Consider the following 22,410-nt stretch of genomic DNA (forward strand, 5'->3'; position numbering starts at 1 on the left):
AGAGGTAAACTACAAAGGTGGGCAGGGTGGCGTGTTGACTCCGAACGGTGAATACAAAAATTCTCTACCAGTTGGGTACATTAAAAATGAAATTGTTAGATTAACATCGGATAACGTTTAGATGCAAAATTTCACATAAATGTCTTACCTTTCTCTCCATATCAGAAGTCTCTACCGGCTACAGGCGACGGCGCCGTATGTGTGTGTGTGTGTGTGTGAGTGATGAGTTGGTGGGATTGTGTACTCCGGCGCTCTGATAATGAACTTATTCGCAGCTTTTCCTCAGTGGTTACTCTTCCACTCACCCGACTTGTTAGCGGTAGGATAAATGGGCGGCCGTTAGCCTCGGAGGCGGTGAAGTGTGGGGATGGAGCCGGGACTACAGAAAACCCAGTGCGGCTATAGCTGCGGCGCAGGCGCGGCCACCGCCGGAAAGACTGGTTAAAATAAAATTAAGGATTTAGAGGGAGCGTCCTCAAATTACACCTCACCCCCTAATACTAAGGTCTGCCAAAAGAAAAAAGAAAGAAAGAAATAGAGAAAGAAAGAACAATTCTGAATAAGATGCTCAAACCAGTTGGAGTTCTCTTGTAACTTAAAATGATACTTGAAGCAGGCGCTGCATCACGTAGCCTATAACAAAAATAGTACGCTAGCTTTACTGAAGGGGCTTCATAAAAACAGTAGCCAGACTAAAAAATGAGGTTACGCAAGTCGCCTTGTTGTCACCTGCAGCTATTTCAGCACCTAACCTGTTCAGTGAACTAAAATGTGTACGAAGAATTCAAGTCAAATGGTGCCTGCATCTGACAATGTCAACACACACGCAAACAAAGACAAAACAAACAACAACGACAACAACAAAAGTCTCTTTACTTGAGATGTCAGCCACACACTGAAACGCAAGCTTGAGGAAGAAACGGTAGCGCGTGTAAATTAACACAAAGCATTATTACTGTGTGATAGCCTATGGAAAAGGGTTATAAAGTTAGCTAAACAAAAAAGCACTGTAATGTATTTCGCTGAAAAAATGCCATCAAAATATCTGAACTACTGTTATATAAAAACAAAACAAATAAACAAACAATTAGGCCCAAATAAATAAAAACCTCTAAGCCTATCCGTTAATTCTAGATAAGTCTTATTGAGTTACCCTGCATTTCTAGTCCAGTGTGCCTGCTCTTCGACACACTGGACTAGAAATGAACCGAAATGCTAATTAGATCATATTAATTAAAGAAAGATACTCTCCACACCTGTGCATACCTGAAATATTTTAGCCTACATAGCCCATAATGCTCAACAATGGAAAAAGTACAAGAAACCTAATCCACACGGTGCGTCGTGCCGCTCCTACCGCCACCTGGTGGTCAACGGGACAACAATAATCATGTTTTCTTTCTCCGCGGACATGGCATTATTTGAATCTCCTCTCCCTATTCTCCCCAGTCACACAGGAACTATCTTAAATCTCCTTACGAGGACAGTTGTGTCATAATCACAACTACATAAGGACAGGAGTGTCAGTGATCACTACCTAGACAAGGCACTGAGGGAGCAAGTGACCCTGTCTGACACACAACACACTCACATAAGGAAACACAGACTAATACATTCCCAGAGTCAGGATTTGTGGAACAGCTAGAACTCAAACTTTGACTCGCACCGCACTAAAAGACAGTGTTTTGACTCTGTATTCCAGCGAAAGAGTTTGTGCCTCTATTTTCTAATGAAATGCTTTGTGATTGTGTTTCAATGAAAGACTTTGTGACTCTGTTCTACTGAAAGACTTTGTGACCCTGTGTTCTACTGAAAGACTTTGTGACCCTGTGTTCTACTGAAAGACTTTGTGACTCTGTGTTCTACTGAAAGACTTTGTGACTCTGTGTTCTACTGAAAGACTTTGTGACTCTGTGTTCTACTGAAAGACTTTGTGACTCTGTTCTACTGAAAGACTTTGTGACTCTGTGCTCTACTGAAAGACTTTGTGACTCTGTGTTCTACTGAAAGACTTTGTGACTCTGTGTTCTACTGAAAGACTTTGTGACTCTGTGTTCTACTGAAAGACTTTGTGACTCTGTGTTCTACTGAAAGACTTTGTGACTCTGTGTTCTACTGAAAGACTTTGTGACCCTGTGTTCTAATGAAAGACTTTGTGACTCTGTGTTCTACTGAAAGACTTTGTGACTCTGTGTTCTAATGAAAGACTTTGTGACTCTTTGTCCAGCCCGTGGCACCACTTTTTAGTTTCTCTATTTGGTGACTAATTTTAAAGTGAAACCGTCTTTGCTTTAGTTCCTAAAAGCTATGCGCTGTGTCTATGGATCTGAAAAGAATTTAGTCTTTGGAATTTGGGGGGAAGAGTTTGAATTGAACATAGGCTGAAGTGGAATCCTGGCAATTTGCAGAAGTGTTGACAAACCACACCTTGTGAATATGTTCATCTCCTTTATTTTGTCTGATTGTTACAGTGACACTGTTTCAGTACTTTTGTCAGTCCTGAACATCAAAGTAATCAATGACCTCTTCTTTTGTTGGTTTTTGTCCGGTGTTTGCAGCATCACTCCTGGAAACAAACATTAAAAAAAACAACAAAAGATTTATTGAGTGAATTAAGGATGAAATATTTAAGCGTTTCTCAATCCACCCCTCAAGGGTCCCACCATTCCTGACCATTCATCATTTGCACTGGCCCACTGTTGGTACTATCGATTCAACCAATCAAATGCTTGACAATCAGTTGAACTGAAACAGGTGAGTTAGCTGCTGGGCGGCCACAGGAATGCACATGACAAGTGGGGAGGGGAGAAAAGATTAAGAAACACCACAATACTGAGGAACAGCAGCACTCAACATGGGAATAAATTAGATACACTGAATTTACAAAGTAAATGTTTATGCTCCCACAGGCACTAGGACAGATCAAGAGAATATGTATGTGTGTGTGAGAGAGAGTGAGTGTGTGTGTGTGCGAGCGCGTGTCTGTGTGTGTGCGTATGAGAGAGAGAGTGTGTGTGTGCGTATGAGAGAGAGAGTGTGTCTGTGCGTATGAGAGAGAGAGAGTGTGTGTGCGCGTATGAGAGAGAGAGAGTGTGTGTGCGCGTATGAGAGAGAGAGAGTGTGTGTGCGCGTATGAGAGAGAGAGAGTGTGTGTGCGCGTATGAGAGAGAGAGAGTGTGTGTGCGCGTATGAGAGAGAGAGAGTGTGTGTGCGCGTATGAGAGAGAGAGAGTGTGTGTGCGCGTATGAGAGAGAGAGTGTGTGTGTGCGTATGAGAGAGAGAGTGTGTGTGTGCATATGAGAGAGAGAGTGTGTGTGTGCATATGAGAGAGAGAGTGTGTGTGTGCGTATGAGAGAGAGAGAGATAAAGAGGGAGAGAGAGGGAGACAGAGAGAGATAGAGAGAGAGATAGGGAGAGAGAGACAGAGAGAGCTAGAGAGAGAGAGAGATAGAGAGGGAGAGAGAGAGAGACAGAGAGAAAGAGAGAGAGAGAGAGCGAAAGAGAGAGAGAGAGAGAGAGAGATAGAGAGAAAGAGAGAGGGAGAGAGAGAGAGAAAGAGATAGAGAGGGAGAGAGAGAGAGAGAGGTGGATCATTACTTGTTGCTGTGTTGTTTGATATGTGCGATGGGAGGAGGTGCTCTAGCTGTGGTCTCCCTTTCGATCAGAGCAGCCAGAGTGGAGTTGGGACAGGCCGACTTTCCCCTAAACCCAAAATCCAACACACAGCACAACATTAAAGTACAGGAGATAGGGGATGAACACAATAACTACAGAAAAAAAAAACTATACAGAAATAACATTTTTTCTTATCAGAAAAGGTCATTGATTGCTCATATTTAAGTGGAATCTATCCATTGCACACAAATGGAATAAATAATATATGTACACCTTATCTTAAACCTCTGCTCAAAGCTGTTTTCATGCAGTGTTTATCAGCCTTAAGCTGTTTTTATGCAGAGTTTTGACTACTTCGTTGTCTTATGTAAGGGGCGTGGTATTTGTCCGGTCGTGATTGGTCAGTACTGACTTGATGGCAGTGATGACTACGTTGCGTTTGGGCTCGCTGTCGTAGCTCACGCTCTCCACGCCGTACGCTTCCGCCAGCTCGTGCACGATGCGCCGATGCTCGCGATTCATCGCCGGGAAACAGTGGCTCTTCTTCGGCTGTTTGCCCTGAAGACAAATCACCATCATCATCATCATCACCATCACCATCACCATCATTATCACCATCACAAAACACACACACGCAAAGAAAACACACATGCACGCGAAACACACATGCGCAAATCACATACATGTGTGCGTGCGAACACACGCACACACAGCTGAACTGTGATTAACAGGGGTTTACAAACTAGCTTATGTCTTAGCTATACTGATAAGCCTTTCATTGAAACTCTTATTATTATGAGATTGAGACATTTTAGATCAAAGTGTGAGAATGTGTTTCCTGTTACCTTGTTTGCAAGTTCAACCAGATTTCGTATCTCCTCCTCGACTTCACTGACAAACTTCAAATCCTTTCTGAAAGACAAAAATATGAACAACAGTTTACAGGCACTAAAATTTACAGATGTACAACCAATATCATAACTGTATATTTACACGGTAAATCCAGCAGTGGCAAAAACATTTTACAATTCATTTTGATATTAATTTTTACTTCTGTTTTCAGTCTAAAATTCACTATACTCTACTGAAGTTATGGACAGAACATTACTGGAGAAAACTGAAGTGTTTTGGTTGAGAGGACGAGGGAGGTAAACACACCTGGCGTCCTCTTTTAGACTGTCACTGTATTTGGAGGAGGACCTAACATGGAAAGGATCTGCCGATTCGTCGATTTGCAAGGCTTCTGCCAATCGTCTGTTAGGAAACAAATAACCAGTGAACACGTGTATCAAAATGACCAATGAAACAGAAGCACAACCCACAGAACCCAGTGTCATAAGACTGAACGAGTCACAGTCAAATGACTGCACCTGTTCTCACAGTGAGTACATGTGTATAACAGAGACAGATAGAGTGAAGACGACTGAATCTGGAAAAGAGAGAGAGAGAGAGAGAGAGAGCGAGAGAGAGAGGGTTTTGTAAATTAGCACTCACCTATTTCTTTCCAGAGCTGCACACTCTTGGTCGCATTCCAGCCTACAATGAACAGAGAGAAATAAATAGTGAGAGAGAGAGAGAGATTAACAGGAGTACCCAGTTTTATTAAAGCTTCCTAATGTCTTTGTGAACATTAGGCTCTGCTTGATGACACTCTCATTGATACGCGATGAGTGGCTCTGCCATGGCAGACTCGTAAAAAAGTCTCCGTTTAGTGTAATACTGTAAGGATTACCTGGCCTGCTTCTGCTCTCTCTTGGTAAGCTGACCGATGTCCACTGACTCCCCCAGCTGCATGTCAGACAATTTACTGGCCACAGCTATGGCAGCATACCTGTTTAAACACACACGGACAGACAGACAGACACACAGACAGGGACACGCTGATAATGCAGTAATGCCACAGAGAAGAGGTTCAGATGGAGATGTTTCTAGGGACTGGGTTTGGGTGGGGGTGTGTGTCAGACCTCTGGGAGGAGCTGGCCGCTTCTGAGCAGGGCACCGTCTCCTTCCTCCGTCCGCAGTCGCACTGAACACACACCTGGGAGCATTCGGAAGAGAGAGAGAGAGAAAGAAAAAAACAAAAAACAAAAACAAAGAAACAAAACAAAATCAACATAACCTTTTTTCAAATCGACTTAAAGCACAAAAGGCTTGTTCTCAGTAGATAAACCCTGACATAAGAGATTACGGAATGTAATTACGAAACCACTCTTAAAAATAACCTCTTCTCCACTTCTAAAATGCTGGATGATGAAACAATGCTGAAAAACATTAGTGGAAAGTGACAACATGCTTTTTTTTTACCCAGCACGTCAAGAAAAAGTCTTTTTTTAAGGCTTTATGCGCGTCGCCACGGAGATGGGCTGGTACCTTGGCAGGGCAGGCCTTGCGTGGGCAGGGTGTGCCGGGGTGGCATGGGGCACAGCAGGGGTGGCCGCACTCGGGCCTGGGGTGCGAACAGGGCTGCTTGCACTCCCCCTCGGCCTGGCACTCCCCCCTGTGGCAGAGACGTTTACAGCGATGTGAACCACACGGTAACGCCTTATTACAGACCAGACCGCACGAAATGTCCTGCAGGTGACACGGGATGTTGCTTCTTTGCTGAGGGAGGAGGGAGAGAAAGAAAAAGGAGAAAAAGAAAGAGAGGTGAAGAAAAGAAAGGGAGCGGAGAAAAGAGGCTGCTGAAATTGTCGTTTTAAATCGTTTCGTTGTCTGAATAATTATATTTTTCAGTACGGCTTTTCTTAGAGACATTTACCAACATTTCACTATTACGGCTTTTTGTAGACGTTACCAAAACGAGACATTACAACATTTACTCATAATCTGTCAGCAATTACTGACTCCTGCCTGTACAAACACTCCATGCAAGCTTGTTCAAGATCAATTTGTGCTCAATTGAAGACTGGCTGATGTTCTTTCAAAATTCTTTTTCTGTTATTTAGTCAGCTGTGAATAAAACCAGGCCATTTTCTTACCTCATGATTACCCATACACCACTTTTTTGTGAGGTACGTACAGGGAGGGCATCTCTCCTCACTGTGGCAATTATGGAAGACTAAAGCGAAAAAAAACCACACACACACACACACACACACACACACACACACACACCATTAATTACATAGACAGGTAATGTTTAAGCCTCCATTGAGGAAATTCAGCATACTTCCTCAACCTAATGGCAGTATGAAGATTTTAAAAGTTGTTTCAGAGGTTTGTGGACATAGTGAGCTGGACTGGTTTTAATCAGAGACAGGTGCTGGCATCAGCGGGGTACCTGGATGGTCACATTCGTGTTGTCGGGTACACAGGTTCTTACACTCCGGAGGTTTGGTGCCACACGGGATGGGCGGGTAGAGCACAGTCTGCCCGCAGTGGCATGCCAGCTCATCAAAACCTGCGGGCGACACAAAAGACGGGCATCTTTGAGGGCGACAGGAGGTGGTTTTACGTGATTGTGCGGGTCTGTCGTGATTTACGGGTCATGCTTTGAGAGAAAAGCCAGGGGACAGAGGCCGACCGAGTGAGAGAGAAAAGAAAAAAAAAAAAGAAGGAGACGTAGGATTTTTTTTGGATTTAGACTGGTACAGTAAGTGTTGGGAACATGGGATGCTGGGACTTACTGGTTTGCCAGCAGGGTGGACAGTTACCACGGTGACAGGGTTCCTGGCAACGGTGCTCTCCACAGTTCAGCTTATAGCCGCATACGAGAGGACACTTATGTTCTTGGTCCTGAGAGAAAGAAAGAGAAAGAGAGAAAGAGAAAGAGAAAGAGAAAGACAAAGAGAAAGAGAGAGAGAAAGAGAAAGACAAAGAAAGAGTGAGAGAGTTAAGTTTAATTTGCTTTATGTCTTCTCTGTCTCTCTGCTGAATTCACACAAACAACTGAGATGTCTGACTGGCTGAAACACCCTCTCTCACTCACACACACAGGTTTTCAGAGGGACACACACACGCGCACACACACACGCGCACAGACACACACACGCGCACACACACACGCGCACACACACGCACGCGCGCACACACGCACGTGCGCACACGCGCACACACACGCGCACACACACGCGCACACACACGCGCACACACACGCGCACACACACACACACACACAGGTGTAGAGAGAGAAAAACTCACCACGCAACACATTTGGCCACATTTGTGTCGTCCACAGTAGCGTTTCTTGTTACAGCGTCTTTCACATGTAAACAACATTTCCTCTGTTTCAAAAAAGCAAATCAGGCGATGTCACATCAGTTTCACACGCAAGTTCGACTTTTCACTTAAAAAAAACAGGTAAAAAAGGAGAACAGAGGCACAAAGACACATTTTACTAGGACAGTCCCTCAAAGCAACACCAGTCAGCCAGTGGGAAAGTGACTTAACCTCCAACACAGAGATAATAACTGAAACACTTTTGCCGTTGACAGCTCTCTCACCTTCAGACTGAATCGTTACACAAGGAACTTCCTGCAGAGAGGAGAGGACAGGAGAGGAAAAGAGAGGAGAGGAGAGGACTTTTATGTATTTTAACGGTGACATTCAGTGATGAAGTCAACTCTACAGGTGAGAATGTGTTAACTGACCTTGGTTTTGCTGCCGCATCTGCATTTGATGGTGGACGTGAGAGAACAAGGACCACAGCTGCCCTCGTGACATAGCTTATCACAGGTGTGGACAGTGTCTGTGAGAGATATAAAATGATGGACAGCTCTGAGGGCCAATCGAAACAGATGGCCGGGACTAAACACAAGCGTTGGGTCATAATGACGCACATTCTAATAATGGAATGGAAAGAACAACCAATCACACGGCAGATCACTGAGTTTTAAAGGTAGGAGTCAGGGAGATTAACACATAGAACATACACCTCTCAAAAACACACCCAGAGAGTCACACAAACGACACACACAGCCAGACAACACAAACAAACACACACACACGCCGCTTACCAGAGGTGCCGCAGGGCAGCGGTTTTCCGCAGGTTTTCCCGCAGGAAGGAATTGGGTCAGAGCAGGTGCGTCTTTCCGTGTAACCCAACTCCAGCAGTTTGGAGAGGGCTGTCTGCCCACACGGGCAGCTCCGCACCAGCTTGGGCGAACGCGGGCACTGCTGGCATGAGCCAGGATGGCACTCCACTTGGCATCGGTGCTCTTGACAGTCCAACATCCTGAAAAACGAGGGAAACCAGCATATAAAGAACGGTCACACACACACACACACACGAATAAACTCACACACACGAGGCAAAACACACACACGCACAAACGAGGCAAAACACACTCACACACACACACACACACACACACACACACACACCATTTGGTTCATAAGATTTTCTGTAAGCTGGACATCATTAAGAATGCAGTAAACTCTGAGGCAGTGAAGTCTGTGGTCTGTGTGGGATGTCTATAATAGCGTCTAATACACTCACTTTCCACAGGGTTTACGACAGGAGAAATGACCCGAGCCATCAAAACTTTCCTTATCTGTCCCACAGGCCACTTCTCTAAAGACCACGCCACAGTAACACACTGCAAATACACACACACACACACACACACAGAGAAGCATGAGTTACCATGACAACCTCATGATCTCATCAGAGCGCAGTCAATAACTTAGCAACAGGAAGGATATGGTTAAAGGACCGTTGGCGTTCGCTGAATGTGAGCAAAACATACAAATGACCCTTTCAGACAACAGGCTAACGTCAGTGTGAGACTCTAGCAAAAACAATCAACGGGGAAAAACCCAGTAGATATTAGCTTACTGTTCAAAAAAAGAACTTTTGTTTAATATAAAAAAACCCAGTATCAGTTGTTGGCACTGCTGGATCACCTTGTTGGACGCGGAGCTGGCACGGTTGGCACGGGCCGTCATGGCACACCTGGGCACAGGTATGCTCTCCACAGTTCAGCTTGGCACCGCACACCTCCTCACAGTGCAGAGCAGCAGTCTGACTGCACCGTACCTGCTTACTACACACACACACACACACACTTGGACTTTACCCCCCCACTCACAGGTCTAAAGAATGAGCGTAGCTTCCTTCATGTGACACTACGGTGCCACTTTGAACTGGTTAACTATACTCTATATAGATCTTATATATGACAGTCACAGTTCAATGGTGTCTCTATGGATTGCTTTACTATGTATAGATCTTATGTATGTAAGTCACAGTTCATGGCTGTCTATCAGAGACTGAGGATTGGAGGAGTAGAGTCAATGAATGAATACCTGGTTCTTCCACACACACAGGGCTTAGTGATGAAAGCTGGACACTGTGGGCAGGGCCCTGGGTGACACAAACTACAGAGAGAGAGAGAGAGAGAGAAACAGACATGGTGTGATTAGTGTTTCATCACATCACTTTCTGCAGGATCGTAGAGGTGGTCTTAATTCCCACTCTAACTCTGTTTTCAAGCCAAATCACAGTCTTTCAGAGCCTGGGACAGTCTGTCTCTCTGGAAGGTATAACAGTGGTAAGCTGTCATTGACTGGACAACCTTCAGTTAAACTGCTGAATACATGCGTCAACTTCCCTTTTTTAAAATGTCTCTCGAGTCATCAAAGTCTACCAAACCAAATGCCTGCTGACGAGTGAGAGAGAAGCTGTGGATAACTTGCTTGTTCAGTAAATACTAAAAGGGTTTTTAGATCAGTTGCATGTATCACAGGTTTGATTTGGTTGTGTGGAAGTTACGTGACGGTTGTATGTTGGTTGCTCACATGTTGCAGGGATGAACGCAGTTCCCTCCACTCCTCTTCTTCCCGCACATGTCTCCACAGCTGTGGGGAATCTCAGTGCGCTGCCACTCTGGATTGGTCACCTTGCCTGTCAATCAAAGAAAGTGACAACAACACATCCATTATTTCAAAGGAGCTGAAAGCCCTGTAGCCAATAGGAGAGCAAGAGAGGAGGTACCGCCAGGGCTCTTACCACAGAAACAGGTGTAAGAGTTTGGAGTTTTAAATGCCACATTCTGGCAGGCAGGACATCGCCAGCCTTCGCTGCCATCTGCACATGGATTAAAAAAAAGATTGCACAAAATGAAATAAACCCTTTTTCAGGCCCTCATGAGATGTACAATCTGAAACTCTAAAATAAAGCTTTAACATAACTGTCTGCTAACTATACTAAAAAAGTACCTGTATCATTTTTCTAATAGTTTGGATTAAAAAAAAATCATTTACAGATCTTTTACATCTTCTTTGCAATTTTCAATTAATTTCTCATGTGTGCAATATGAAGACCACCGCTGAACCTAGTCTAAGCATTCAAACACATACGTTTCTTGTATGACTGACAGTGAAGAGGTGTGTTTGTGTGTCTGTGTGTTGTGGTTGGGTGTGTGTGTGGTGTAGTTGTACCTTCGCTCTGGGAGGCAGGAGAGCGGGCCCATTTCTTAATGCAGTTGAGGTGGAAGACGTGATAACAGCTCTGACAGCTCCACACAGGGGCCATGACCCTGATAACCTCACAGCACACCATACACTCATACTTCTCCTCAGTCAACTGCTCAATCAGACAGCCTGCCTCACACACACACACACACACACACACACACACAGGGACAGGCACAGAGACAGACACACAAAGCAAAACAAACACACACACATTAAACAAAGAAATACACGCATACACGTACAGAAAAACAACGCAAATCAAAACACACACACACACACAACACACACACACACAACACACACACACACAACACACACACACAACACACACACACACACAACACACAAACGCTGAGTGAATAATACAGAAAGAATCTCCATCGCTCATTTTCTGTTTAACTGCAAAATGAGTTAGACGTGCTTTGCGGTGGTAAAAGTTCTGCTCATGAATTATTAGGATATAGCAGGGAGTGATGACAAAAAAATAAACTGTTTAAAAAGTGTGTGTTTCATCATCAGAACACTACCTTAGCTAATATATGCACCAGTTTTACAGAACTGATTTATTACTACACAGTGGTATGTAGATGAGTCCATCCATTAGCTTGTCTGCTTAATAAGGTTTAGGCTAGCAGCAGAAGTTAACGTTTTGATTTCTTAAACCATTAGAGTAAAATGAAACAGATTTGTTCCATGCAAACGCCTCTGGCACTAATCATTCTCTGGGGAGCCCACTCCTCTCTCTCACCTGTCTGGGTCTCTTTGCTCTTGTTCAGGTCCACTCGTTTACTCAGGCCTGGTCTCCCCTCTGTACCTCCACCTCCACCTCTCCTCTGGCCCCGGTCCTGCAGGGGGGTGCGCCTGCCTTGCCATCTCCCTCCACCTCCTCTCCAGCTGAGCTCCTCTCCTCCAGATTTCTCCCCCTGGCCTCCTCCTCTCCTCTCCTCTTTCTCTCCAACCGTTTCGGCAGGAGGTCCCCTCTCCCTCCAGTTCCCATCGCTGGGGTGCGGGCCCGACCCCTTCTTCCTGGAGCTGCCGAAAAAATTTCCATCTCTATTCCTCCATCCCCTGTTACCCCTGTGCCCTGGTTCGTGACCCCCGGTCTGTGCTCCATCCCTGGGCTTGTGTGAGACCTTCTCTCCCCCTGCTGCTTGGTTCTCCTGGTTCTCCTCCTTATCTTGTGACTGAGGTTTGACAGAGCTCCTTTCTCCTCTCCCTTTCTTTGGCTCCTCACTGAACCTTCGAGGCTTCTTTGGGTGTACGGCGTGGTGCTCTGGATGAGGTTCTCTGAAATCGCACGTTTGTTCCTTTTCACGGTGTACTTGCAGGACCTCCTCCTCTGCGCTTGACTTTTGGCTGGGGGGAGAGTCAGGCCGGGGTACCCTGTTACTCCAACGCTCCCTCCCTGAGTGACCGTTATCTTTACCATGTCTTGGCCATCTATGTCCCTGTCCTCTGCGGTCACTGTTACGACTAGTGCCACCTCCTCTACCTCCTCCTCCTCCTCCTCCATCACCACCACCATCTCCTCCTCCTCCTCTTCCTCTCCTTCCTGCTCCTCTGCCTCTACCTCCCCTCAGATCATCCCTATCAGTGGACACGTGATGGTCTTGCGGTGTAGCTTTATTTACGTGAGTTTGTTGCGGTTCCTTATTGTGTCCCGTTGTACTGTCGTGTCCGGATCGTGAATAGGAACCCGTGTGATGACCGCTCCTGTTACGATTGTTGTCCGACCATGGACGACCCCTCCTGGGCCGCGGCTGGGTGAGATTTCCCCCAGGAACAAACTCGGGACTCTCCGGATTCAGTTCAAATGTCTCTACATGCGGTGGAAAAAAAAGAGTGCAACTGACGATCAGTGTCACTCTATCATACATTAAATTCAAATTGATTGAGTCATTTTGCACACAGCCCGATAAAGCGTTGGACTTTGGTTTGCCATACACTGAAGTCTATGGGCTAACAGGTTGAAACTGGTCATTTGATATAAACTCTTTGATGAAAGACAGTCATTAAAGGGATTTTAAACAGGAAAAGGCATTGAAACACTCATAAATAACGGATAAACTTAACGTACAACCCTGAACATCATCCTTTAAAAAAGTATAATAAGAATGATGTCCAGTTGGCTAACTTCGTTGTCTCCACTCGAGAACGTTACTTGGCCATTAATTGTTCAAACAACAGGACAAACCGATACAAAACTACAGTTATTCGCTTTAGTCTACCACGGTGGTCGGAGGAGCCATTTCCAAGTTCAGTGCAGCTTAATTTAGCTAAGCAGCTGTTTGTTTAGCGTTAGCAAATGCTGAAGTTCAGCTACTTAGTTAGCGAACTAGCTGACATTACCTGTAATGGAGGCTTCAGCCATCTAGACAGAATGTGAAGGAATCCTTTTCCTTCTTGGAGAATTTCAGAGAATGTCTCGTTGCCTCGGATATTAGGAGACAGTGCGGTAACTGTGCCTTAACTTGACCCCTTACCGGAGGGGTAAACTGTTAAATCACTCCGTACCTCTACAGAGAAAGAGGGTAGAGTCATTGGTCGATTTGTCACATGGACGTTACGTCACACATCTAACTTTATTTACACAACGCAACTAACACTGTAGGAAAAAGCATCGGGTGCAGTTCTTTGGTATTAAAATAAGCTCTCGATGAATGTAACGTATTTTTTAAATCTGATCTCATTTTGCTGCTCCTTCTTACTCGTGTTATAATTCATAACATTTAAAAGGCTGACGAGCAGAAAATAGAATAGTAACTAAGAAGAATGAGTCAGTACAAAGTGACAGAATCTAAAGTAGCCCAAAGCCTACGACCAAACTTTCTGAAAATCTTACTGAACTAATAATAGGACGGTTATTTGAAAACGTGGACATAAATTATAAAATATAATCAATGAATCACCTGCAACAGGGGAACGAGGATCTACGTTGTCTGCGGTGCTTATCATAAGATCAGCAAAAGTCATTAACTCGTTAGCTTGTAGGTTGTCATGTTATGTGTGAATATTTCATATTGAATATAGGCTTGTCTTGTGTGTGTGTGTGTGTGTGTGTGTGTGTTTGTGTTTATGTGTGTAAGACCCAAAGCTCTAACCCTTCCATTCAGACAAACGCAATGACAGTCTAAAATCAGATTTCTTTACTTCTTTCATGAGGATCAATAAATATTATGCCCTTCTCTTCCCTCTCATCTTTTCAAAAAAGCTCCTTAGCTACACACACACACACACACACACACACACACGCATCGCAAATCTTGAAATACGATTGTTATTTTTTCTCTCTCTAGGTGGCCCTGTTGTTCTTCCGTATTTCTAAGCGATTCAGTTAATGGGCCGTGTCACATGCTTTGAGAGAAAGTGAATAGATTGGACTACCATGACCTTTGTCTACTGGGCATCCTTTCTACTTACCAGGTCCATACATCCTATATCAATACACTGTCATCTGATCTAATTTTCATTGTAGTACTTTTTTCCTTTAACCAGTCAACAACAGCTCTCATAAAAAAAACCCCAACAATTATATGTAGAGAACAAGTTTATTCTGATGTTTGAAAAAGATTTAGGGTCAGGAATCACAATAGTGATTTTTTTTAATCACTATCCAACCCACATGTTTTCAGAGAGTATCACACGAGAGTAAAAGTATAAGAGATTAAAATCAGGGAGAATTGAGACTCTATGTAAGCATCTCTTGGACTTACTACCATGTTCCAAAATTCACAATATCACAATCCATTACATTAACTAATAACAATTTTAGAGTGTTAGAGTGTTAATGTCCAATAATAAGAGTGTCAGTTAGGAGGCAGATAGAACAGAGTGCCACTATATAACTAATTGAGACTTTCATAGTGTTAATTTGTAACACTCACAGTGTAAAGAAAGTGTTAGTGCCTCAATGCACTGGTCTAAAAACTTCATAGAGGGTGTATATTTTGTGTGTATATTTGATTTCAAGAGCTACATTCATTTTAACGCTAAGAGTGTAAAATTTGCCACTGTGAGAAAAATACTGCTGTGCTTTATATGTCATCAAGACCATACAGAAAGTCTACGATTTCGCCATGTCTCTCATTCATGCCCTTTCTAATGATGTCTCTCAGGATTCTTATGCTGTTTTTCCTCACCCTGGAGCTGTGAGGGATCTCTGCTACCTTCATGTGATAATCGATAGATTTGGATCTGGCAGCTTTGATCCAGTAGAGATGGGTACTAAAATGACTGTAAAGTAGCTGCCTGTCTTCCAGTTCAAGGTCGTCTGCCCTATACAGGAGTTCCTCATACATCTCGTCTGCACGCTCAATGTTGCCGGACCTAGCATGAATATCGGCGAGGGCAAGTTTCCCACGTAGGTAATGTGGGCGCAGGGAGATCACCTCTTCATGAAGGGCGGTCGCTCTTTGGATCCAGTCCTGGTCCTCAGCGTTTGACTCCTTTAACATAAACACCTTCCATTTGTAGCAAATCGCCAGCTGCTTTTTCACGTAAATTTCAGATGGAAAACTTTCCAGAACGTTCTCTGCCACCTCGATTGCAAAATCCAGGGACATGCTGCTCCTGAAAAATGCCAGTGCCTCCCTGAGGCCGTCGAGATTTTTCGTCAGTCTCTTTGCAAGACGTTCCCCTTCCAGTTTAGTCTCGTCTGTCACCTGCCCGGCGACACTCAAACTGTTGAGATAGAGTGCAGTCAGGTATTGGTCATCTGGATCCAGCTCCCTGGCTCGCTTTACCTGCGCTAAAATCTGGGCTTCTATGGCAGGTGTCACTTGTGGTCTTGGGTAAGCTTTGACCATAGCGGTGGCTAACCCCCTGTTCCACTCCCTCCTCATTGGATCTCCTTTGAGAGCTTCAGTGAAGCATTTGATAGCTTCCCTTTTGAGTCGCAAATCAAATTTTACGAAGGTCCAACCCTTCTCCCCGTTCACCTCTGGATGGAGGGTGCACTTGGACAGGACGGAGCACTCCTCTGTAATCTTCTCCACCTTACGGAGGTAAGCCTGGCTCTCTTGTAACTCACCCAGGTGGTAGTGTACCCAAGCCAAGTTAGCCTGGTTCACCAGCAGCTTGGGTCCGAGTTCACCTGGACGACACAGATCACTGATCGTCTTCTCTGCTTTCTTCAGATAGGTCAAAGCCTCTTCTGAGGAACCCTGAGAGTGAAGGATGTAGCCCATGAAGTTATAGAGCTGTCCCTGCCACTGACACTCATTAATCTGGCTGCAGGATTCTAGTAACTCCTTGACGGCCTGGAGCTTGGAGGACGTGCTTTCCAGAGACCAGGTAAAATGACACTCCAACTTCTCCAGCTCACTCCTTAGCAGATCCTGAGTAGACCTGGAATGGAGTGAGATGTCAGATGTCTGGGAATGTGTGTGTGTGTGTGTGTGTGTGAATGAAGTAGTTGTAAGAGTTAGGCTTGCATAGACATGTGTAACACAGTCTTCTGGGCACATGTGACTCACCACCTTCTCAATTTTAATTGTTCCCAACAATTTACTGAGTGCATACCGCACGCTTGTTAATAGTGAAGTTGGCACTGCAGAGTTTTTCACAGCTGTTGTGTATGCAATATCCATATCATAGAGACTGGATTTTCACATAACTTTATAACTCTCTATGCTGGCTCTATGTCCATAATGTTGATGATATTTTTCCCATTTTCTGAAAATTAAATACATGTGTATTTGAACATGTGACATTTAATGAGCATTAAATCTGTAACATTTGAGTATTTAATGTTTTAGATTTAAGAACTGTGTTATATATGAATACACACACACACACACACACACACACACACACACACACACACATATATATATATATATATGTGTATATATATATATATATATATATATATATGTATGTATATATAAATTTTAACATATCTGGACATTAATTGTGAGCAAACATGACGACAGACGAATATTTGCAGGTGAAACTATCAGTTTTGATTTCCATAGAACTTTTGCAAAACTTTTGCATTTTTCGTAAGACTTTTATTTACTTGTAAAAACATGCACATATTTTTAAATACTGGATAAATGAGTCTAAATGTATGTAGATGGTAAAAAAGCTGTAGGTCAGCCCAAGTATTATATCTCAATACCATCAGAATGAACACAGGACGCACAGGTCATAATTTATCATTTAACACATAACATGTCAAACATGCAATAACGTATAGCTCTGTTTAACACTCACGTCATGTTTTTTTTTTTTCCACTCGCTCAATCAGCTCCCAGTGAATTCTTTTTGCAAAGAGAGTAACTGCCAATTTCTGCATGCCGCTCATTTATAACCGATCTTACTCCCCTCCCTGAAGGGTTTCTGTTACACTGGCAGCCACCTTTTCTGGGAACCCGAAACCTGTGCAACAAAGACACTGTCGCACAGGCTTGTTTTAAGATCTTGTCAGTAGCTCTTCGTAATTATACTCGTAGACGCTTCTAGACGCTTCTATGGGGTGAAAGTTGCTTTAATCAACACACTGTTTACTACGCTTTTAGAAAACAAGGGTTATGACTGGAGCCAGCCAGAGCTCTCTGGGTTGTCCCAATAGAAGAACCCTTAATGATTTCAGATACAACCGTCATGAAAGGTTAAGCCTGGAATCCCTCTAGGAACTTGCATAAAGGGATACACTTAAAACCCCAAAAGAGGTCTGTTTTATGTTTTAAGGGATTCACTCCCTGGTGAGTTCTGCTAAGAACCTTTTGCTGTTCTAAGGGTTCCACCTAGAATCCACACAGGGGATTTTGCTTATATTCCTGTTATATTCTCAAGCTTTCGCCCAGAACCTTATCACTTCCCACACACTGCATATTTTGCTCGTTCTGTACAATTAGCATAGTTGAAGACACAATGTCTAACTGAGAAAACATTTCATGTAAAAATATAACAGTAATGGATCAGAATGGAAGACTATCTGAACATAACCCAACCAGACAGGAGAGGCTGTGTAGAACCTGCAGAAAGAGTGTGAGAATAATGCCGAGCATGACAGGTTCTCCTCAGCTGGTGACTGTGTAATGTCCAGAAATAGAAACGTTACAGAAATGGTCGGGGGGGGGGGGGGGGGGGGGGTTTGGGGTAAAAAAGATGGTTAGGAACTTGCTACAGTACAATATTGAGATGTGAGATTTATCTAAACTCATTGCTCTCATGGTTTTTAATCCAGACTCTTGGTATCAGTGGATCAGGTGATAACACACTGAATGTATGAACAGGAATCATCAGTTACATTATACATTACAAAGTAAGAGGGAAAATCAGTAAGTAAGAAGAACATACTAATGGTCCTCACCCAACCTTTCTCTCTCTCTGCTATTGCCACTTTATCAGAATTTACAGTGCCTACACACAATTAACACAATCAGCAGTGTGTTGACAATACAAACACGTTTACTGTGCCGCATCACCTGCTCTGATGATAAAGGTATCATTTATGGTAGAATACAGGTAAAATGTGTTAATGAAAAATGAATTGATTAAGTGTGTGTTTTTGTATTTCTGTGCATTAAATAAAAGAGTGTTACGGTGTGACTACGATGTTTCTAATAAACTCAGAATTCTCAAACTGTTTTAGGCTCACTGAATAATTACTACAATTGAGCTCAAAGTGTTGTTTTAAGACAGCCTTATCTTAAACAATGTCGGCAAACAGTGTGCAATAGGAAATGTTCACTGGCATGAAAAAATGTCATATATGTAGGATCTCTCTCGCTATTTCTTCCAAAAATGGCTCTTTAAATGAGTTCTCCGTTGAACCTTTTGTTTTACCAAGAACCCTTGAGGAGCTCTGCTTTCAAAAAAGCGTTTTTCAGATGCAAATAGTTCTCTGTGGGAGCCTTCAAGAAGAACACTTTTGGAACCCTTATGTATAAGACTGAAGAAGTTCTTTTAGGGCATCTTACTTATCCACAAATTCCGTCTTTTCAGGTACCCAGACAGATGGCTTCACTGAGGCACTAGCGGCATTTTGTTTTGCGTCACTTAGGTTTCAGGTTCCCAGAAAAGGAGGATGATAGTGCAAGAGGAAGCCCTAAGGTGCAAGGTTTGGTTTATAAATGTTTTATGTGTACACTTCTCTTCCACACCTCTTTGCTCAAACGAACTTCTGTCACAGGCAATCTTGCAATGGCTTTTAAGTCTTAAATGGCATAGTCTTGATTCTTTTGATGGTTGTGAAATATTAATGTAGTGTTTACATCACAAATGACCAATGCACCTCCACACCTGATAGCAAGGATGTTGCAAAGTGTATATCTTGGATGTAGGGCAGGGGTGTCAAACTCCGGTCTTGTAGGGCCGGGGTTCTGCTGATTTTTGTTTTCACCTCTTAGTTACCTGTTGATTTTCACCTTGAAAACAGGTGTGGACACTCTTCAGCCAATCAGAGATTCTATTTAGTTGGTCTACAAGAAAAACAGCAGGCCCCCGGCCCTCCAGGACCGGAGTTTGACACCCCTGATGTAGGGGAAAAGTCTGAAGAGAAACTGAACGTTCTTGAATGAATGTATAAGTAGAGCTGTCTTGGCCCTTTGTTTTTGTTCTCTTTTGACCACAAGATGGCAGTAGGACAGTTTACGTTCATTCGTGCACACGTTTCATTTTAGTCATCACTCATTGCTTTAATACTATTGATTGAAAATACATGAATCTGTAATTACTGTCTTTTTGATTCAAGTGTTTGATCTTCACATGTGACGGTACATTGGGGAGTCGTGGACTGTGAAGCGTTTGAAGACAGATGTGTGAGAGAAAAAAACTTTTAATTGGTTTTCCACAAGTGGACAGGGCCTGTGGTGTACTTCAGTCGATTTCACGACAGATTAAGCACTCCTACTCTCATCTGGGAATGCAGGGTGGCCGTTACCTTTAAAAAGTCTTCCCATATTGTCCGTGAAATCTGGAGATGGTTAGAATTTCCACTGGCATTCCCAAAGACTTCCCAGCTCTGTGCAGATACACGCATCCCCTGAAGCATGCTTCCTCTCTCTCTCTCTCTTTCTCTCTCTCTCTTTCACTCTCTCTCTCTCTCCATATGTTGTGATTCCTATGTGGTTAATTTGGTGTGACAGTGCTTGTTAATCATTGGTTTCATTTGTAGTCATGGGTGTAATCATGGATTTTTAATGTGAGTGTGTTAGGTACATTTGTATGAAAGAAAGGGGCTTGACTCCAGGTTAATTCTTTTTTTGATTTGTGTGTGTGTGTGTGTGTGTGTGTGTGTGTGTGTGTGCAGGCACGCGTGTGCATGCGCGCATGTGTCTGTCCTTGACTGTAATGTAGTCTGTGTGTGGGAGACTCAGGAGATGTTAGAAGATCTGTTTCTGTCTGCAGGAGAAGGGCTTTGTTCAAAGTTTAAAGTCAAACAATAAAAACAAACACAAAGATCTGATAGAGGGATGAATCAAAAGTAAGGAACAACAGACAGGTTAAGCAGGGAGCAGCCGTGCCAAAGAGAATCCAAACTTGTCATGTTTGGATTCCGCTTACTGTCCTGTTCCGGAACCGCCAATGTCATTATGACATCATAAAGGACGGCCCTGCCCTGTACATACTGGCATTTATCTTGTTCTGAAAGGAGATGAGCAGACTGAAACCATACCGGGAAAACAGCGAATTGTGCCACAGCAGAACCATCAGAACCCTTCACTGTGTCAAACAAATTTGTGCCAGTGGGTTTCGTTTCCTGTACACACGCTCATGTAACTTGTTTGCCTCGCTTTCTGAAAACAAAGTGATGAGTGACTCAACTGACCACATGACTTTTCAGCACCTGTAATTACACCACTCCCTGTGCTCTCTCTGCACCGCTTGACTTGCACACATGCACTTGTACTTGCCATGAGGAGTTTATGCACTGTAATCCTAACCACAACATCCGTCTCTGGGAAATTCTCGAAGTTTTGCTCTTGATAAATCTCCCTGTTCACTCCCTGAGTAACTCTGTGCCATGACTTTATTCAGTGTTTTGCCTGTCTGTTTTGCCTTGCGTGGCAACATGACGCACAGGCATCGTTTTTGGCCTAGCATACCTTTTTTGGTCACGGCTAAACCCAGCAGACGATGTCTTTCCCCCCTTCAGACTTCAATGTCAGCATCACCTGACCACTGCTCCTCGTGAGACAAAAGCCTGTTCAGCAGTCTTTATCCCTGAAGCTCCTCACTCCAGAAATTTCCCCTCTTCTAAAACCACTGAGATCTCCTCCCCTAACTACAGTAGCCAAAAATAATCAGCCTCGGGCCCTGGCCAGCATTGCGATGCACCATGCTAAGCATGAGACTGAGTTAATTACACAATTAACTCGAACACAAAATGAACCTGCTTCCAGCATATTGTTATCCCGTGATTTGGATAGTTATCTATAGTCTGAACATTTGACATGTTTTCACAGGCGTTTCACTGAGTAAATGACCTCAGGCAATCAAAAGTTTCTGTTCAGGAGTGCGTATGACCACAAGACCACACACATTTAGGACCACATTTCCCACAGTGCACTGGGGCACATGACCCAATGGCTGCCAAGGCCCTGCGGTGGAGGTCTTGTGGCTATTCCCAAGCCAGAATCTTAACCAAAATGACATAAACAGCCAATCAAAACCCAGCAATAAGATTGCATGCCAAACCAGTCAAAAACTAGTGCTGGGGAACAACGCCAGATGGATGCATGACCAAACGCTCTGCGCAAAACAGCTAAGCACAAATCAGTCCAGCGAAATGGCCATAAAAAGGTCACATTTGATTCTCTGTTTGGTTGGTAGAACTGGACTGATAGAGAACATCAAAACTGCCCTTTCTAGACTAAGTGTTCTCTCTCTTTCGCCCTCATTCACCTGGTCTTATTGATTGTGGTGCTTTTGCCCTTTCAGAAACATTAAAACAAGTGGTTTTAATATTTTCTTTCCTGTCTCTCCTCATATTTCTGCCTTTCTATTCCTCTGACAATCCACTGATTTCAATTTCCGAAGTAACGTATTTCACTAATTCAATATCTGTGCAATATCTTTGCCACAGGAGGAAAGTGTATGTAAAAAGAATCAGAAATCAATTTTTCTTCACGGATCTCCTGACCTCCCCCTGCATATCTGGAACATACAGCTTTTATCTTTTATTAAAGAAGCCTGATACAGAGGGGAGAGAAACAAAGGAGAGAGAGTAAGCAAGAAGATGATGGATGGAGGGAATGGGATTAAACGTCATAGAGAGAGAGAGAGAGAGAGATCGTTCCAATACCTCCTGCCTTGTACATCAAGGTGCAATCAAAATATTTTCATTTTTGATTTAGTTTTTTTAACACTGAAGACAAATAATACAGTTCTGTATGTGAGTACAGTAAGACTGTAAATTAGAGAGAGAGA

The 22,410-nt window shown here is 43.5% G+C and overlaps 2 protein-coding genes across 2 annotated transcripts; both read right to left on the minus strand.

The window, feature by feature from the left end:
- Positions 1-2,443: 2,443 nt before the first annotated feature.
- On the minus strand, positions 2,444-13,529 carry nfx1 (nuclear transcription factor, X-box binding 1). Its single transcript, XM_030779996.1, has 24 exons — positions 13,381-13,529; positions 11,780-12,850; positions 10,996-11,157; positions 10,565-10,642; positions 10,354-10,459; positions 9,862-9,933; positions 9,460-9,599; positions 9,053-9,152; positions 8,571-8,788; positions 8,205-8,302; positions 8,058-8,088; positions 7,756-7,838; positions 7,242-7,350; positions 6,896-7,015; positions 6,594-6,673; positions 5,986-6,216; positions 5,580-5,653; positions 5,348-5,446; positions 5,110-5,151; positions 4,774-4,869; positions 4,461-4,527; positions 4,028-4,173; positions 3,598-3,702; positions 2,444-2,566 (listed from the first exon to the last, which is right to left on the minus strand). The coding sequence occupies exons 1-24, from the start codon at positions 13,400-13,402 to the stop codon at positions 2,494-2,496; spliced, it is 3,423 nt and encodes a 1,140-aa protein (XP_030635856.1). The 5' UTR covers positions 13,403-13,529; the 3' UTR covers positions 2,444-2,493.
- Positions 13,530-15,065: 1,536 nt separating this feature from the next.
- On the minus strand, positions 15,066-16,619 carry LOC115816185 (interferon-induced protein with tetratricopeptide repeats 1-like). The gene is made up of 2 exons (XM_030779154.1): positions 16,506-16,619; positions 15,066-16,367 (listed from the first exon to the last, which is right to left on the minus strand). The coding sequence occupies exons 1-2, from the start codon at positions 16,617-16,619 to the stop codon at positions 15,066-15,068; spliced, it is 1,416 nt and encodes a 471-aa protein (XP_030635014.1).
- Positions 16,620-22,410: the final 5,791 nt, after the last annotated feature.

This window comes from Chanos chanos, chromosome 7 (genome assembly GCF_902362185.1).
Source record: "Chanos chanos chromosome 7, fChaCha1.1, whole genome shotgun sequence".
Classification (NCBI taxonomy): domain Eukaryota; kingdom Metazoa; phylum Chordata; class Actinopteri; order Gonorynchiformes; family Chanidae; genus Chanos; species Chanos chanos.

Bases quoted from the DNA above. Each gene is read 5' to 3' on its own strand.
- LOC115816185 (XM_030779154.1), bottom strand. From the start codon at position 16,619: ATGGATATTGCATACACAACAGCTGTGAAAAACTCTGCAGTGCCAACT. The intron at 16,368-16,505 runs GTGAGTCACATG...AGGTCTACTCAG, and splicing joins CAATTAAAATTGAGAAGGTG to GATCTGCTAAGGAGTGAGCT.
- nfx1 (XM_030779996.1), bottom strand. From the start codon at position 13,402: ATGGCTGAAGCCTCCATTACAG. The intron at 9,153-9,459 runs GTGATCCAGCAG...GTGTATTTGCAG, and splicing joins CCAGCTCCGCGTCCAACAAG to TGTGTTACTGTGGCGTGGTC. The intron at 2,567-3,597 runs GTAATGATCCAC...GTTTGTTTCCAG, and splicing joins ATCAAACAACACAGCAACAA to GAGTGATGCTGCAAACACCG.